The 20,538-nt window shown below is 34.2% G+C and overlaps 2 protein-coding genes across 8 annotated transcripts in view; one reads left to right on the top strand and one right to left on the bottom strand.

The window, feature by feature from the left end:
- LOC127856301 (uncharacterized) overlaps window positions 1-20,538 on the bottom strand; it is a 104,041-nt gene that overhangs the window by 49,396 nt on the left and 34,107 nt on the right. The gene's annotated exons all lie outside the window — the stretch shown is intronic.
- On the top strand, window positions 12,168-18,784 carry LOC127856299 (uncharacterized). Of its 7 annotated transcripts, none has more exons than XM_052392416.1 (6): window positions 12,168-12,277; window positions 12,762-12,825; window positions 13,327-13,399; window positions 13,743-13,864; window positions 15,470-15,518; window positions 15,936-18,784. In XM_052392416.1, exons 4-6 carry the CDS (start codon window positions 13,847-13,849, stop codon window positions 18,254-18,256), a joined length of 2,388 nt encoding a protein of 795 aa, XP_052248376.1. In that variant the 5' UTR covers window positions 12,168-12,277; window positions 12,762-12,825; window positions 13,327-13,399; window positions 13,743-13,846; the 3' UTR covers window positions 18,257-18,784. The 7 variants fall into 7 exon arrangements, with proteins under 7 accessions (XP_052248376.1, XP_052248372.1, XP_052248377.1 ...); XM_052392412.1 differs by having other exon boundaries at window positions 13,732-13,864; XM_052392417.1 differs by having other exon boundaries at window positions 13,732-13,864; window positions 15,932-18,784.

Below are 20,538 nucleotides of genomic sequence, written 5' to 3'. Positions count from 1 at the left end.
AGTCAAAACCTTAACGTTATCCACCAAATTTGAAATATCTGGCACTGAAGATTTTTTTTAATTGATGATACCATATAAGTCTTTATTGAACTCCTGACGCCGGAACGTATTACGATTATACACAAGCGCCATAATTTGAGAAAGTTTTGGAAAGGATTATTAACAAATTTGCAAATCAAATATAACATCTCCGCACCTCAACAATTTTGTTTGTAAATATATATTTAGAATAATGATAATATATATGCCTTATGCAAAACTTATATCATTTTTATGAAGGATGTGCACATTCATAATGCCATGTTTTAAGGACAATTATCAAGACCCGCACACTTAAATACGTCGACGTTGAAAAGTGAGGTAGAACGATTTCGGACATGTGTATGTCATCGGACAGACAAACGGACAGACATCTCATGACGATTCCAGTGTATTGCAGTTTCTTCCTAACGGGGTTTACTAACAGGGATTAAATGAGTCGCGTTCTGAGAAAACTGGGCATAATGCATGTGCGTAAAGTGTCATTCCAGATTAGCCTGTGCAGTCCGCACAGGCTAATCAGGGAAGAAATGTTTCGCTTTTATGACATTTTTCGTTAAAATGAAGTCGCCTCTTAGCAAAAATCTAGATAAGGCGGAGAGTGTCGTCCCTGATAAACCTGTGCGGACTGCACAGGCTAATCTGGGACAACACTTTACGCACATGCATTAAGCCCAGTTTTCTCAGACCGCGGCTCACATAATGATCATTAACGCCAAAAAAAATACTCTATTTCAATAACAAGGTTAGTATATCACAATAACCAATCCATTACCTATGATTTAAAAGAATATCTTTTATAATAAAGAACATCGTTTTGTACTGCGGCATCTCCACAAACGAGTCAAGATTTATCAATAATTACTTCTGAGTTTACCAAAAGTACAAATGCTGTATTCCTTCGTTTGTAGTTACGTAGTTTCTGCGGTAACATAGCAACCGTCTAAAGTACGTTCTGATGGAATCCTAAGAATATATATATTAAAAAAAAAATACATGGCGGAAATTAAGGAATGATTAATCCCGGTGACATTACGTGGGCAGTATATATACTACATCTATAGCAATTCTTATAGATTAGAAAAGAGATAAATAAACTGAACAATACTTATGAGTAAAAAACCCGCACTCAAATATAAAGATTTATTTCTTAGGTCCTAGGAAATAAAGGTCACAGTACATCAAAGTAGCGAAGCATGATAACAAAGATTACTGAATGCCCGTTACAGAAACAAGGTCGCGGTTTATACTGCGCTATGCAGTGTGGGTCTTTTTTTAATCTCATTCAGGATGTATGACTTATAACATAAACACGTTCAAGTTAACCCGCATCAGTACGTTGGAGAAATATTAATTAACACATTTTTTTCTTTTTTAAAGTATATGTTACATGTTAAAAGTGTTGTATTAATTTTATTTAATAAAAATTCTACGTGTTTTTTTTTTCATTTTCCATTTATCGGTGGTTGAAAGGGTACAGAGTAATGTCAGACGGACGGCCTAGGTTCACACAATGTCAAATGTATTTTAACTTTCGGACGCCCCTTCAGATTTTGATGAACTTAAGAAATTGCGACATGCATTTATTAAATAACATAACCTTGGAGAAACGAATGATCTCTATTGCAGCTGATCGACGTTGACCTTTGATGATTTTTAAACATCCGAATATACCTATATATTCTTACTTAAAAGGTACTCAATGCGATAAGAACATGTTTAATATATAGACCACTTTAACACACGTTCAATCAGTAAACATATGTAATAGAACAATTATGAACCTTTCATGGAAAAAGGAAATATGATTTCAGGCATTATTTACGGTTATTTTATAAATAATTAAAAGAAAATCACAAAGTTCATATAAACCAACAAGTATATGATACAAATATATTCCGTAAATTTCATTACCCACGAAAACAATGACGTAATAGAATGGTATGGTCAAAACATGGCATTCTGAATTACTTCATAAACGATAACCAACTGCGGTCACAGTTCACGTCATATGTCACTAATTGCTTGCCTGTGGTACTCCGGTTCAAAATCCACGAAACAACCAAAAGCTGTTTCGCGGTTATGAAACTTGTATGCTCATGGTATTAAGAGAACGTCCCAAGGGGGCGTGGGATCAATTGGCACGCCTCGAAATGTTGCTTTTCGGAAGTGGATTAATGTGTTAGCGGCGGTCCCATTACGCATTGTTTCATTTAGGTAAATGGCAAAACGGCAAAGATTTATGCTACTCATGGTACTACAAAAATAAAATGTTCTATCAAAAGCAATACATGTGGATAAAAGAACAATCGGTTTTTGAGGCAGAAAAGAATAAGAGACAGCAGCTAGTAGGATGGTTGTTCGTCAACTTTCATGAAAAAGCAGAGGGGTCAATACCACAATTAAAAGTTAAAGTAAAGTCCAAAATATGTTTTTGTCCAAATGAAAACTATATCATTTTGTTTATCGATGTGTAGGATAAAGTGTTATGTATTTTACAGGACAATTGTCACTTAAATCGAAAACGTATTGAATACACAATTATTTATTTTTTTCGACAACGTCTCTCGAGTTTCATTATTCCCTCAGTTGAAGAGCTGAAACCTTTACGATACTAGCGGTTAACGGTCCTTGTGGCGTTTATTGAAAAGAAGACTCTGTGTCCTCAATAATGAAAGTTTGTGATGATATGTGATAAAATAAAATGATTCTATTCGCGACATCAATCCTCAAGAGGGACGGGCAGTTCATACTTAAAAAAGAAATGTGCCCGAAGAAACGGGTCATGGCGACGAAGCTTTGTTTATTAACAACGTCAATCATATCGCCCCCTTGGTACAAAAAGATACCATGTGACATTGAAATTAATAGTCACATGGTACCTATTTGCACCAATGATGTGATGTGGTATTTAAATGCGCTTCATGCTTCTTTAATGCATTTAAAAACCCTCATTAAGGTGGAGCAAAATGTTAAAATTCCTCCCCACAACAAGTAAATAAATGAATAAATAAAGGAACAAAAAAATGGTTGTAACGTTAACAAAAAAAACAAACAATTGTTTAGTTTTCAATCCCTTAGTGTCTTGAGATTTTCAGTGTTGCAGTTTTTTAGTGTCTTGCATTCTGTGGAAGTTTAAGAACAAACAAAAGAAGCAACTACCAATCGTATGGCAATCCATGTTGCCGATAGGGAGGATGGGCGTGATTGTCATTATATGTTCTCAAAATTACCACACGAACACCATGGCACAAAGTTGTGCTAATGTGAGACTGTGGGAAGATTTGATACAGCAAAATGACACGGAATAGACACTGCAAAATATGTGTTGTCGCTAATGGCACGTATGGCACTAGTATGCATAGTTCCGCTCACTGACCCGTCCTTAGTGATTATTGCTACGCTTCACACGCTACATCCAGAATGGCGTCCGCTGATGCTGAAGCATCTGATACGCTTGTTATTATTTCTGACAATATTTCAGTTAAATTCCTACCAAATTATGATAAACTAGCAGATAGAATTTTAAATAGAGATCTTAATTATTACACTCAAGGATACCTTCATAATATAAAGCTTTTTAATGAAGAAAACCGTGTGCGTGTCGTCGCTGACTGCTCGAGATCAATGCGGAAAAATGAAAAACCACATCGTTTAAACATCGATTTGTCTGATGAAAAGATTACAGAATCACACTGCAGTTGTAAAGTCGGGTGAGTTATTATACATGATTATTCAAATATTTAAAAAGTATTAATTGTTGTTGGTAACATCTATTTAATCGTAAGTTTTTTGTAAATTGCACAATGCAGAATATTTACATAATTTCAGACTGACTGGGCACTGCTGACACATCATAGGGTTGCTAAAACACTACAGGGATTTAAACTGCATAACATTTCCGCAGTTCCTAGCTTACTTAGCTGTACGAGTGTTCCACAACAATGGCATGTCCCAAGAGGAAAAAAGATAAAGCCCGTTACAAATTTAAATGTACTTGCCGACAATTCGCAAAATGATTCCAATGAGACAAAGATATATCCCCGAAAATATATTTTAAGATATTGATTCGAATTAAAAAAAAACACAAATCGCAGATTTGAATATTCCAACGGACTGGGTGAGATCAACAATAATCACAGATTATCAATATACATCACAATTAAAGTGATATTATGGGCATTTTTACTTTTGAATTTAGCTGAAAAGAATTAACAGGTCAAAATAGTTCGTTAATATGTGGTAACTTACCAATTATCTACAACTCATCTTGCTACCAGTTGTTTATAAAAAGAATATATTATATTCGATATTTTACATGACTCACCAAGTCCTCTAAGCCGAAATGATCAGTAAAACAAATTTGTGTCTTTGTGTCGTATGAACTAATCGACATGAAAACTACACTTAGACTCACAACGTATCATTTCAGTTGTCAAAACAAAATTACGGTTGCTATTCAAATGCATTAGTTTTCAATTTCCGGGATATTGTTTTAGTATATTGATGCTGTATTAACAAAACAAGTGTGTATGAAGTAAAAACACCAAAAATAAACAAGGGTTGCGATAGACACCTATAAACATAGCATATACTGTTACATGCCCATAATATCACTTTAATCGGTTGAGATCAACATTTATCACAGATGAGCAATAATGAACACACTTATTCGTATGAGATCAATCATTATCATGATCAATTTAAAACATAATAATAAATATAACACCAATAATCATATTAAAAACAGGAATACCAAACAAAACACCACAAGATAAACGATTAGAAACATAATGTTTTGGATGCAAACTCACACGTAATACTATATCTTATTGTTTTCAAGTCTGTATTATCACTAATAAAGAAAATACTCGCGGTACATTTGTTAGAAATATTCAAAAAAAGGATTAAAGGGGCCTTTTCACAGATTTTGACATGTTTTGAAGTTTGTCATTAAATGTTTTATATTGATAAATGTAAACATTAAATTTTAAAAGCTCCAGTAAAAAATCAAAAATTACATTTAAAAAAGGAACACAAAAGTAGCCCTCAACAGGACTCGAACCAGTGACCCCCAGAATCCTGATGTAAAAAGGCATTAGCCAACTGAGCTATCCTGCCAAGCATACATACTATGCGTATTTTATACATTATATAAGCAATCTTCGTAGTTTAAAATTTAAACGACAACAACAGAACTCTCCAAATTATTCAATCGGTTCGCGTTGCAACGCTTTATAATTTTTAGTATTTTAAATCGTCAAAAGATGCATATAATGGCTATACTAGACCATGGCAAATGTTCAGTAATACCGTTTTCTCACAAATATCATTACTAAACCGAACATTTGCAAATCTGAAACAACTTTTTTCAATTTTGTAAATTAACCAAACCGTGAAAAGATCCCTTTAAATATAATTATTGGTGATACCATCGTCATATAACAGATAACTAGGCAAGGTGATTTTCAGATCTGTGTTTTGATAGACTACTGCGGTGTCTGTACATTTTGAAATTATTTGATTAATACTTTCGTTAGCAACACTTTTCACATTATGATTTAACGAATGGCGTGTGAAGCGTAGCAACAAGCTGTCTGGCAGCGAATACAGTACCGCTATTTGATTGGTTGAAAATACGACTGTAGGAACTATGCATTAAGAGCGGTGGATTGACAGAAATATCACTGAAGCGATAAAAACAGAGCTGTGGTGTGCAGAATTGTTGGGCAGTCGGTCGTTTGTCATACATTAAGTACCACCTACAAATGCCGATGCATCAGTTTCACTTTGTTTATCCTCATCTATATTATTCACTTATGAAATCCTAAACCAGTCAGTCATAATAAACGTACAAATGATTTCAAACCATTTCTAAAATCCGTTGCAATCATGGCAACCGTCGAAATTGAAAACAGATACCCGAAACAACGTTAAATAAATAAATCAAACTTTACAACTAAATGCGCCTCCCAGGGGAAGCTAAGGTCATTTAAGTTAATAGTTAAATGGTAATGATTTATGACTTCCATAGAGCTCCTCATTCAAAATCTACAAAAGCAATTTGTGGCGATGAATGGGCGTGCAGTAATTGACGTAGTAAGTATTTCTGATTCGATTGAGTGGCAATTAATCCGATAGTTAATCATTGTTTTCATGTTTATTACATGATAGAAGACGTGGGTCGGAGTTTTTTTTTTACAGAAAAAGAACTTATCACAGTATGTTTACAATCGTTTTCTATGGATTTTTTTTTCAATTACACCGTTTGGTAATGAAGGACAACACATTACTATAAGGTTTTTATTTCTGCTGTTGGAAGGCGGCGTGAAAAAAAAGAAAACATTTTATATGTCTGAAATTATTAAGTTATTAAAGGTTGTAAAAATAAACAATGTATAAATTGCTATTTGTTGACATGGACAGGAACTTAAAAAAAATTCGCCTTGTGTCCATCAACTTCGCCACAGACATATAATCTTTACAAGATAGCATTTTAAAAAGAAAGCTGCTTGAATAATCAAGCTGCGGTGACTACAATTAGTTAATAATACTTTCCGTGGATTGCATTCAGCATTCAGTAATGGCAAAACAATTGTGTATGAAATACCAGTATTACACAGTTTTTCTTTTTAATTATATGCGCAAGTTTTTAATTCCACCCCGTAGTGTATATTGGTACAATTTAGTTTCGGACAAACAAGAGATTATTTTACAGCCTTTCGTTTTTGAAATTATGTTACGTCGAGTTGGTTTTCCACGGTAATGAAGGTGTGCTTAATATGATTTTCTGCCCATAGTCATGAACTGGCGTACGAATTAGTTGGCAAACATGGTAATGGATGTTTGTTTCCTAGAGAGATATAAACAAATGAAAGGGAAATTCATACTTGTTATATGTGACACAGGGTAAAGTCATCAAAATAATGTTAACCTAAATTCGACCCCACAACAACGTTGAGCGAACGCAACAAACAACTGCCTTCCTGCGTGTGACCACAATACAAAGTTCAGCCAAACTGTAATCTACTTTTAAACTGTGTGGTAACGTTAAGCGAACCTGCAAACGTCTTCAAATCTGAGTGGGATCACACGATAACCAAGAGCAAAACAGAAAACGTTTTTAAGCCTGAGTGGGATTACACTGTATATGTCTTATAGCGATATTTTTAGAGAAGACATTATAAATCAGGCTCAATTCTGTAGTTTAATCTTCATTGAAAAGATACTCATGACATTTGGTACAAGAAATTCAAATGATTTTCACAGAATTTTTTTAACGGCCATTTACCACATACATATATCAACATATTACATATGCATCCATTACAAATGTTATTTATATATGTAACAGCATACGTTAAAAGCAACTTATTATTTTCCGTAGTTAACAATTCAATAAGTTTGTGCATGTCAGTTGCATTTTAATTAACGATAAATTTTAAACGAGCCAATGCGTTCCAATTAAATAAACAGAAGATCAATTCTAAACCTGTCAAGAATTTTGCTTAAGGCATATGGAGAAAAGCTGCTCGGAAGTAAAAGAGCCGCAAATGACGACGACTAATCGTTTTACGTGTATATATAAAAAAACGCAACAAATAATCTTATGCAAATCTCAGTTGCATATATGCGTGAATTACACTCTTATTTTCTAGATTACCCTTCAGGAACACCAATGGAATATATTTGCATTTAGTTAACCCTTTCAGTGCTGGAACCGAATTTTGAAGGCCTTTGCAGTTTGGATCCAGATGAGACGCCACAGAACGTGGCGTCTCATCAGGATCAAAACTGTTTGCTGTTCTGATATTATTCTTTAAAAAAATCGAAGAAAATGCTAATTATAGAAATTCAGCAGACGACATTATAGCAGACGACATATTTCCCAGCATGCAAAGGGCTAAGATTGTTAGGAGAAGTACACCACGGAAACGGGGAGCAATTCGCAAACTTAAATGACAGTTACTGCATTAATCGAGGTATAACATAGCAACGGGAATAAACTTATTGAAGTGTTTGTTAGTAGGTCATTTGAAATAAATTAAGTACCACCTACAAGTGCTGGTACAACGCAATTTCACTTTGCTTATAATCAACTATTTTATGCACAAATAAAATCCTAAACCATACACCAATATATTCATAATCATAGAAAAATAATTGCCAAGCATATCTCTTTGGCGTTGCAACCACTGCCATCGAAATTGTAAAATTGTAACTCAGAAAACATTTAATTACACATTGTGTTAGCGTTCTGATAAATGCGATATCGTCAATCAAATCTTTCATCTTAATGTGCCGCCCCTTAGGCGAAAATCAGAATTATTTCGCAATTAAACATTACATCATTACTGACTGTCATTACTTTTGTGGCATAACAGAGTTTGATCTGAGAGGTCATCCAATATTTATGGAAAAACGAAATCCTCGGCAATACCAGCAAAGCATCGTATTCCTTTAAATATTGCTTTTACAAAAGTTAAAATGTTGCATTCTTGGAAATAAGAAATATATGGAGCGCTTTTTTGTGTTATCCTTACAGTAAATATATGTTTCAACAAAATGAATGACAGGAATTGGTAATAATGAATTCTCAAAATCTCAATGCCACAAACCATGTACATAACATATAACTAAACATTCCCTATAATTTTAATAGGATACGTTTTTATATAAATAACGATATTTATAATTGCAGACCCCGCACAAAATACCTAGATGTGTCAACAGACATAGCATATTTTCAGAATTTATGAACTACAACAAAGTCGCATATGCCCCGATGAATGGAAGTACATAATCGGATAAAGATTACTACACCGACGGACGCGTTCAAGAAATAGCGCAAGAGAAAATTGCACACAGGCAAATCTTAACAGTATTTTAGTTTTTCTGAACCAAGTTGTTGCTTTTTACAATATATTTTTTATTGGATTCAGTCTGCAAAATTATCTTTAACTTTTTATTGCAGTTTGGCAACCAATTTTAGGTTCAATTCACGTGACTATGTACATCCACGTGTTGGCGCTTTATTCATTGAAACAGAACAGACACTTTTGATGCTGTGGGAGAGGCTTTTTTTCGCGCGTTTTCTTGGTTTCCTCTTAGTCTGGATCGGGAACCACTCAGTTATATTCGCCGTATTGATGTGTGGTTTCCGTGAGGCGAGTCGTTTGCATACCAGGTTTGGATCATACATTTCTTTAACCTACCGTGTCGCTCATTACAAGTTAGTAATAAATGGGCTTCGAGTTCCATACATGTACCCCATCATTTCTATCTTCATTAACACATGGGCTATTAACATATCAATACAGAATATTTATTAAATTTAAGCATTACCAGCGTATCGTGATAAAAATATAAAAATAAAAGATATATGATATGAGAAATTTAAGATTGCAACAAGCAGAGAAGACTAGTATGAATAAATTTAAAAATAAAAAATATATTCTTTTTTTGATTTTTTTTTCATAAGAAATAGAGTGTTAACTGCAATATGAAGCGGACTGCACAGGCTAATATGGGACGACACATCACGCACAAGCCTTACTGGTAAGATTAGTTTTCTTAGAACTCTGCTCAATTGTTCTCAGTAAAAGAAAAGTTTGAGGATACAGGAATAATTGATAAGTAAATGATCGGAGCGAGGAGTCTGGCCGTGTCATTGTTTTCGTATTTCTGACGGAGGATCATGTTCACAGCAATTTTAAAACACATAAATAGCATGTAATCCAAATTACAATTATTTAGAGCTTGAAGAGATGAATAAATAGACGTTTAATAATTAATCCGACCTTACATTTGCTGAATTTTTATCCACATTGACGATTTGCGCTTATCTGAGTGTCTGAATACGTTTGTTTCAAATTATGAAATGATGCAAATATGCGAAGATATGTGATTCACACAGGGACACTGATATTCGTAGTAGTGCATCATTTAAATGTTAACGGAGGGAATACATAGACATGTGCCATGTACATTAACATTGGATCCTTCTGAGCTTACATGCTTATTTAAAATAATTCGAAAACACACGTGGATGACGTTGTGTTTATTAATAATTTTCGGTACTTTCAACGGATTAAAAAATATGTTCAAATACTTTTTCATGAATACTGTGGAATATTTATGTTTAAGTCTTAAGTTAAACATAGTGGATCTGAATCACATAGACGGCGACATGAAAGTACTATAATACATTTATCCATCTACTAACATACTCAACGTTATGTTGTATAAAAAAAATAAGTGTCACAGTGTTTTTAGGTGCACTATTTCATGTAAGAACAGTACATATCTTTTCACCAAAACAATAAAATATATGAGCTATTCGGACTTCTGCTTTATGAAACATATATTATTACTTACATTCAATCTTTTAGAACATTGTAGTACACTTTCTAGCGCGGGAAAAAGAAAAAAACTATTTTGTTGTGTATATATGTCCCATTCGCTGCGGTCGAATGGGTTCGAGAAGAATTTAAATTAAATCGTGGTGATTGATTTGTTCCATAAGCGTATCTTCTTTGGCTGAACAATTATGTTATGTGTAGATTTAATGTTTTTTCCTGCTGACTTGTACATATGAATAGGCAATCCACAAAAAATGGATGTCTATATGGATGTTCGTTCCCAAGAGAGATAAAAACAATTGGCATGATGTTACGCGTGGAGCAGAATAAGGCGGCAGACAAATGAAGCAAAACACAAATTGGCTTCTTTTACCCTAAATCAATTTTGAGCGAACTCATAGCAGATTATTCAACGCTTTGCGCGAAATGTAAAGCATATTACAAGTGTTTACGATCAACGACCTTTGCAGAAGATAAATCTCTTTTGAAAATAACCAAAAGGGGCAACAATTGAAATACGAAAATTTTAACCATATAATCGCCTCAAAGCTTTCGCAACAACCTATGTAAACGTAAGCTCTTCCTGTTCAATTCTAAACCTAAAAATACCAAAAGCCGGTTTATCAGAAGCGAAGCATTCGTCTGCCTCTCGAAGGCAGCATACATACCAATAGTTCTTATGTAGTAACTTCAAAATTTATGTGCATATGTTAGGCCATATTGCATATGTAAAGTTTGTAAACGTCTTGGTTTATTTGCAACACATATGTTAATGCAGTGAATAAGTTAAAAAACACCCTTACAAATAGTATCAGGAGTGAAAACATTTTTTACTATACAGTTGCGAGTCTTTTTAAGGCAAGAGACAAACTGCGTATACAATAAAACAATATTTCAAACGCAATATTTACATAAAATAATTCTATGTTGGTTCATAATCAACTTGAAACAAAAGTTAAACATGCTTTTTGGATAACCCGAGCGTACCCCGCAGAAAATTCAGCAACAGTTGTTTATCAAAAATTCGTATGCACATCATTTTGTGGTGTTATTTATTTCAGCGTTTTATTTTACATACCTCTTGTTTCCGAACATATCAAGACTGACTAGACCGTTACCGACGCTCTTACATGGTTAACTTGCAAGCGAATTAAAAAGCATTGATTAATAGAACGAACGGGGGCTTTTAATGCAAACGAAAAATATCGTGCTGTTTCGCTTTATACAGTCTTTATTTGGCATATCACTAGTAGATAAAACAACCCTTAACAATCTTAAGTTTGGAAACAGTCATTAATACGCTCAAGGTGGGGATGCAAATTTAAGAACATAAACAGTAGAAAAACAAAATCAGGCTACTACGAGAAGATTTTGAAATCATAAAACGAAAGTAAGTACACATGGTGTTTACGGGTATTTCCCATGATGTTCACATGCTTATGCTGTATCGGCTCACGTGTAAGTATTTACTTGGTTATTTCGTCCGATGCAAAACCGTATTTGTTATTATTTACATTGTACAATTAAAAGAAATACAAGTCAATGCCTTTGTAGTAACCCCTTTTAAAAAAACAAACATATATCGTATTCTTTTTAACATACTTTACCAGACCTTTTTGGTCAAGTCCATCTTATTTCCTGTAGTTCGGCTTACACTGGGAATGTTCGCAAACTAGTTTTTGTTTATCAATTTATGGTAGTACATAACCGGAATTTTTCGTTACTTATTTATCTTTCCCCCATTTAAGCGAACTTTCCATTTACGTACTTTCGTTTTTGACTTATATTGAATGTTAGTATTTTCAGTTGTAAACTTATCATTCCTGATCTTGTTAATTGAAAATTAATATTACAAAACTATGCTTCGATCTCAAAAGGTAAGTGCACCTTTTATTGACAAAAATTCATATTTCATCGGTCTCGACCTCCACATCGGTCCCTGAGTCTAATGAGTCCACTTAAAATAACTATCGAAAAGTCATGGAGCTTGTTTTTCAATTTTTTTAAGTATTAACGTTTGTGTTGTTTATTACCGATTATAACGATGATCATTCGTATCAGTGTACGCTTGAAAGTGTGTCTTGTTTACTTTAGCCGAGTGTTATAATAATTTAAATCACGTACCGCACATTTGTGATCGTTTATAGTTAATAAATATGTTAGACAAATATGTTATAAATCGCTTTATGTTATCCATAAACTATTAATAGTCTTATGCACACACCTAAGCATCAAACCAGAAAGGCCGACCCGATGAGAAAAAATGTACAAGACATACCACGGGGCGCTATATCTAACCAATCATTTGGAAAACTATTACCAATCTATACATATGTTGTGTTTGTTTGTCCGAAAATACAGTAAAACTTCAGCTTGTAGCAGAGTGTTACCATTCACAGAGCGTTACCATTCCAAATTCAGAAGGGTAATATTCGCTTTCAATTATCAATAACGTAAAAGTTGACCAACAATTGAAATGTTTTTTATAAAACTATTCCATTTCTTATAATCCATCGTTTAGTGAATACAAAAATCCATTTAATTTATTTGTGCAATTTTCCAATTAAAGCAATAGGTAACTGCAAATGTGTAGTAATTATCAAAAATCTTTTTAAACAAAATCATGAACAATGCATTATATCACGTCATGAACATATTGATATGCCCAAACAGAAATATCATTACATACAACGAATGCGATTATACCATTTTTTCGAGCAAATATCATTAGTTAATGACATTACTATTTAAACTAGTAAACACATGCTATCTCTGACATATCAAACAAGTTATGTACACTTGGGTAAAACTATTTCAATAATTCCGTAATCATCGTTTAAAGAGCATCAGAAAACAATCAATGCTCATTCATGATAGCCAATCTTCTATTATCTTTATTCAGTTTATATTTATTCTTGTATTTTAGGGTCCACAAGTCAATCAACTGATCATTTCCAGTTATTGTGGACGAAGCATGACTTATTTGTCGTGCAACGATGGTAAAATATTGATATATGACAAAATGAACGATTTGTAAATACTATTCACAGTAACATTAATAATTCTCAACAAAATAAGGTTTAGCTTGTCATGGTGTACAACTCTAAGTCGTTGTAAGTTTAATCTGGATTCGATATAAAACAACATTCAATATTTGTATAAGCAAATATGTCCTAGTCCATTTCGTTTGGAATTATATTTACAACCTTTTACGATTTAAAGTTTACTTTCATTTTGATAACGACACTTAAAATTGTGAGTCTATTTTACAAAAATCTTGTACACTGTTGATTTTTGTCTTTAAATTCTCTATGTAATCAGTGCAATTTAGTCTATTTGCAGAACTTTAAGGATGACAAAAAACAAGATCAATGGCCAGTCGTATGTCATAACCAAACATCATGTTGTACATGTGTGACCAGAAGCTGAGCGAACTGATTACCTGAATGCTAACAATAAGAAAGGTACACATTTATCAAAGTCGTAATGAAATTGTGTAATGAAATTGTGACATAAATGCAATTAACATGTACAAAATCGGTCTAATCGTCCGTTCAGTTTCATTTGATTATGGTCGATATTGTGTAGGTATGGTTTTCGAAGTTGCAGCATAGTGACGCATTTTTTAAAACAGTTTTGACTCGAACTGAACACATCGGTCAGTATGCAATAATAAAGGCATACCAAACGTGTTCAAAACATTTTATATCAAATTATTTGCTACAGTTACATTTTCTATACTTTCTATGTGTAGAAAAACATTTTTTCCATTTTGTAAATAGGTAAAACAACAGCCATCAACTATCTATTTCCATTCTTCGAAAGTGCAAATTTATCGATACAGTAGAATGCAGTACTTTCCATCTAGCACTCTTCTTTCATTTTAATGCAAGTACCTGCTTTACACCAAATGTGAACATCATTTCTCAGACCTATCCAGAACAAATATTTTCCAAATATTTTGTAGTGTTATTTACACATATATGTCCTGCCGTAAAACTATCATGTAACTTATACACAACGTATTTATTCATACTATATGGAACAACTATTTTAATTTCAAACATGTTTCTACCATCATATTCCCATTTGCTATACAACACATCATCTGTCACAATGAATCCCAACTATATCAAGGTATTTAGCATCGCACTATTTGTAACACACATCGTTCTTATGTGGTTAACTACGACTCTAATCAATGCATCATTACATCGAGATTCGAATTATCCTTCTGCAACGGGAGGCGGAAAACTACAACGGGCGAGGCATGGTCAGGGGTGATAACCCCAAAAAAGGGTTAGGGTAAGGGTTATGGTTAGGGGTCGGATTAGGGTTAGGGTTGGGTTTAGGCTAACCCAAACCCTAACCTGACCCATAACACTAACCCAAACCCAAACCCCAACCCTCTAACCCCCCTTGCGCAATACCATACCATGCCTCGCCCGTTGTAGTTTTCCGCCTCCCTTCTGCAACTTGGGTTAATTCTTGCAAATGTTTGTGTCTCCATCGACTGCACTTGATTTATAAATAATATTAGGCACAGTTCAACTACCACTATTTATACCTACAGTTGCAATATTTTCATGACGCTCAACGACAACCTTTACTTTTCCTTCTACAAATTTTATTTTCTTGCAATCTTCGTAATGAATACAATATTTTTTATTTACAAGCAATTTATCTGATTATTCATGCATTATAAATCTTAAACCCGCGTGTACACTGGTTTGAGGGATACTACTTTCTTGTGTATTCTAGTTTTCAAACTCTGTTCTATTCCGCTTATTTGAAACATTTGAGTAATGTTATGGCGGGAGTGGTGACAATTAAGACAGAGAAATGTTTTTCTTGTAAATTTGAAGCGCTTGACATCTTGCCGAATCTGAATCGTTTAAGATATTAATGTATCCATAATAAGTTGGATTATTTCGTTTGTGATCTTTGGCTGTTCAATTAAATCCAAGCGTCACTTTAACAGTTTATATTTGTTAATGTTAAACCTTGTCTGTCAGAATAATAACGAAAATATATCCCTGTTACTATCTTATAAAATAACCTTGTTACAGGAGGTGCCAGGCACAGAGAGCGACATTGAGAGTGCTAGCTACCACATAAGTAAATTGATATTAAATTGTTTCTTTGTTTTAGGAAAATCAAAACTTCTGAGATTGTGTGTATGATTCCATACAATTATTCCATGATCATTTTGAACATCTTTGATTTTCATATGTCATCTTAATGAGAAAACTAGGTCACTGAGAATACTATTTCAATAGTGTAACATAAATTGTATGTGTATGTTTTTATTCAAATGTAAATGGACTTCAGGGCGAAATGGAATTTATAATTTATTAAATATGTTTTTTGTTGTTATATAAGGACGGAAACCGAAGGACTGACCGTAATATGGACTTGAATTATGAAGTTTATTTTATTTTAATACTCTATTTTAATTAGAATGACTTAATATTCGGAATCTATCCCCAAGTGTTCCACGAATGTCAATTTTAACACAATCTATACCTAAGACAGATGACTGCAGTAAGTTTGCGTCTTTGAAGATGGCTCGAAACAAGCGAGGCAAACAGAAACAAACAACACCAACGGAGAGCAATACGTTGAAAACATCCCAAGATTGGGAAAGTAATTCGACAGATGATAAAGAATTCTCTGAGACACTTTCAAGAGTTCTTGATTATGTTGGCGTCAACGCAGATTTAATACAGTTTAGAAGGAAAATAATGTTATCGTATGAACGTGAATTTACATTGATATACAACGCATTTGGAAGTAACAGACGCGGCTACATATTTGGAAGTCAAATCGAGGGCACTACAACAATTGGAATGATGTCGGACCGAGACCAATTACAGCGTTTTGATTTGTTTCGTTTGTTTCTTGATTCCGAAAATCCACACATTCTGCCGCATGATCATCAAGTCGTGATAAAGGTGAGCACACACGTTTGTGCTTCGCAGTACTGTGTTTTAACAATGATTGAACCATCAACACAAGCAAGGCGTTTTCAACCATTGGATCCTTATAGAGATCCTTTTGATATCGTTAATTTTTTTAAGTGGGATTGGACAACAACTGACGGCATGATTCATCATAAAGGTATATCCGTTATTCAAAACCAACTGCCGTTAATACGTATGCTTACGGAAAGACACGGACCTGCACAAAATATATGGAATATAGACAATATTTACGCGTGTTACTGTAAAAGTCTTCCAAAGCAGTGCAAGTTCATTTTCGAAAGGCCTCGCCCCGGTCATTGGCCTTCGGGAAAGACTTTGAAAAAAGCAAAGAAATACGGCATCTTCATAGTTCCACAGGGACCCCCTAAACATACGAACATTTGTACGTACGATTATTTTGACTATCAATGGCGAATTTCAACAAATCTTACAGAGCGGCTATTAATGTTCAGTTTAGACACAGTACATCTGAAAGCATATGTTCTGATAAAGATGTTAAGAACGGAGTTGTTTATGCCAGAATATCAAAATAGGCTAAGTACATTTCATTTGAAAACTGCCTTATTCTTTGCGGTTGAGAACACCCGGCCTGATGTGTGGAGAGAGGACAATCTTATCAATTGTGTCAAGTACATACTTGTAACTTTTAGGCGCTTCTTGAAACGCCGAAATTGTCCACACTTTACGATTGCGAATGTGAACCTTTTTGATGGCAAAATGGAACGACACGAGTTTCAGAAATTGGTGAATAAACTTACATTTGTTATGAATTCGATTCGGACAAAAATCGAACAGTTACAAATGGACAACATTGGAACGATGCTTAATGAGCGCAGTACCACAAACAGTGGACAAAATATATATTGTACGAATAATTCGGCACTATTCAATTATGTGTGTAATATATTTCAGGGAGGGCCGCATACTATTGATGGATTTGAATTTTCAGGCTTATCCGTCAGTAATAGGATAGCTGTGTTTGAACAGGAATTTATGCGCTTTGAAATGTATTATCGTACCCCGTTGAACAAATACAGAACATATGACTATGGATTGCATAGCTTCATATCAGGTCTAGCTAGTTTTGGTGCTTCGGCGTATTTAGAACAGAAGACTAAAGGGCGTGAATACAATCACGATGGCATCAATAAAGCTAGACAAATGTTTATTCAGTCTCTACAGTCTGATATCATTGGTTACTACATGCGATACGCTTCTTTCCTGTTCTGCAATGGGGATTATGATGAAGCATGTACATATTTTGACCTGATAGAAACGAAGATAGAAGAAGATAAAAAAACTAATCTTATTTACCTCTTATGCCATTCGCCCTCTGAGGCATTAACATTGCAGATAGCAAAGCAGTCGTATTTGAAGTCTGTTAAACAAAGATTTTCTGTCTTTGTGACATTTAGACAAACAGAGGCTATGTGTGTTCCTGAATTCTTAAGGTGTGAAATGTACCGATGGCGTTTCGGCACAAACACGTCATCTGATTTTCGGATACCATTTTATAGCAATGAAGACTGCATTTGTGCGCTAATCGAACCCTATCTCTACTATATACAGTATCTTACATACAGGGAACTCCATCAAGAACGTAAACGGTCGGACGCTTTGGAGAAAATATTGAAATTCACTACAAACATTAAATTCAGAAGAGTCGTCTCATCTAATGGCGATATGTTTCAATCATTCGACCACTTTGATACCTCTTTGAACATATTAGGACACTGCTTTGAACTGGAGCAGAATTTTGTATTGGCGTGGATAACTTATATACTTTCTTTACGAATGCTACCTCAGAGAAATGCAGCTGTCCTGCATATAATTCGACTCCTTTGGCAAGTCTATCAACTTCTGCGGACTTAGGAACTACAGTCTCGAAATGACAATATGACGGTGCTATCTATTTATTGTGTTATGTTACTCAAACAAGAGTTAAAACTGAAAGTCATTAATACCCAGACATACCCCTGTAATACGGATTAGTACTACAATAAGTGATGTGTGTATCATATTTGTTGTTAAAATAGTATTAGTCATAGTGACAGTTGTATTATTCTCTTCCGACTTTCTTTAACGATGTGTAATAAACAATTGCCATTGCACATAAACATGAAGATTCATATCATTCAATTCCAGCCTTTGGTCACCTCCTAACAAAGGTAAAGCATTGTGATTTTGAGTGATGGAGAGAGTTGCATATGCTATTTAAGAGGCCACATACATGTAATTTTGATTAACTACACTGGCTAAAATTAATGGCTATTATTAAAATACTACGGCCAATATTAGTAGTAGTATTATAAGTAGTATCATTGTTATTATTATTGTTATCATTCTATGTTATTTACTGTCTAAAATGTTAAAGTATAACACATGCTATTCTGTTTTAAATTTACGAGGTTAATACATTGTTACCAAAAAGGACAGGCCATGCGTTTGTTCTTTATCAAGAAAAAATGCATGTATATGCATAACGATAATCAATAGTATTTACCGTACACTAATCTCGTAATTAAAATAACAAGTTACGCATTCGATGTTTTGATCAGTATTCACACTGTGAGTACACTGCTCAAGGGATTTGATTCCATATGTTTCCCTTGATACAATGCACCACCTCCCGGATGACCCCCCCCCCCCCCACGATTGAATCATTTTGCATGGTATTTATTGATTTATTAAATTATAATAAATACAATTACATTTGTTAAGCGGTCACAGTAGGAACAGGTTCATCAACAGTTAACCAACCAATTACATTTTATTAACACAAGTCGGCACAAGTATGCTAAGACGGTTAATATTGATAAAATAAAAACTGTGAAAAAACCCAAAGGAGTACAAAAATAGTAAAGCAATTATCAACAAATCAAGAAATTATATTTAAAGTACATATACACGAAGGAACATATAATCTAATGCAAATCTTATGCATATCACAGCTGCCGAAGGGGCGTATATGCGGGATTTTCAGTAGCTTGCCTCAATATCACGTCAAGATCACCATGGAAACAAAGTTGTTCCTAGAGCATACATTGAGGTGATATGACACCGGAAAGGGAATAGACTCCGCAAACTCAGTTGTCACTTATGACATGTATTGACATTGGTATACACTTATTTCATGGATGCGCGGTGAACAGTCAAAACTGTTCACCAAGGTATCAGGGATGACTTTGGTAATGTTGCCCGAGGCCGATAGGCCGAGGGCAACAGTTCCAAATGTCAGCCCTGATACCGAGGGACAACAGTTTTGACTGTTTACCAAGCATCCATGAAATAAGTGTTTTATAACCTGATCAAATTTCCAACATAGAAATGACAGCAAACTAAATTTTTTATTTACACACAACAGTAATCGTTAAAATAAATAATTTTGACTGTTTAACTGTAAAATGACGTCATTTTTTCGACGAAATGACGTCATTATTCCAGCGGGCATCAATTCAAACTGTTGACCGGTCAACAGTTCGATATTCACCGGTAACAGTTTAAAACATTGCAAATTTCTTTTTCGACGAGGAAATAGCAAAAAAAAATAAATTATAATTTATATAAGACATCAGGTAATAATATTAATTGTCTTGGTAAGAGTTATATAAATGCCGTAAATGCTGTTTTACACGGAAACATAAAATACGTGAGTAGGACCTGTTTTTTTTTTAAATTAAATTACAAATAAGTTCCAAAGATATACATACCGATATTAGACGTTTGCAAATATTCATTTGACAATTTGTTTTTATTCAGTTTTTCATTGATCATAGAGACAGAAAAGCCATGCTTTCACATCGGTTTAAACCCATGAGGCGTTTTTTGAACATTTAGGTCGGGTGACCTCTGTTTCGTGCTGTTTCTTTATTGTTTCGGTCATCTGATAATAACAAAGTGTCACTTGGAGTTGCATACAGCTTAAGGTCCTGCTAAGTCTGATGTATCATTAGCTCAAGTTAGAATGTGCGACACTTGCGAGCTCATCTTCCCAGTGCGAAAAACGCAATATTTAAGTCACACTTATTTAAAAACATAACGACAAATCGATTCATTAGTATAGATCAATCAACTCTGGCGCAATAAGCATACTCATCAACACAGAATGTCGATTGCAGTGTAAAATCAACATCAGTGATTGACCTCTGTTGTCA

The sequence above is a fragment of the Dreissena polymorpha genome, chromosome 13, assembly GCF_020536995.1.
Source record: "Dreissena polymorpha isolate Duluth1 chromosome 13, UMN_Dpol_1.0, whole genome shotgun sequence".
NCBI lineage: Eukaryota > Metazoa > Mollusca > Bivalvia > Myida > Dreissenidae > Dreissena > Dreissena polymorpha.
This window is presented reverse-complemented; position numbering and strand designations above follow the sequence as displayed.

Bases quoted from the DNA above. Each gene is read 5' to 3' on its own strand.
- LOC127856299 (XM_052392416.1), top strand. The intron at 15,519-15,935 runs GTAAATTGATAT...TACCTAAGACAG, and splicing joins GAGTGCTAGCTACCACATAA to ATGACTGCAGTAAGTTTGCG.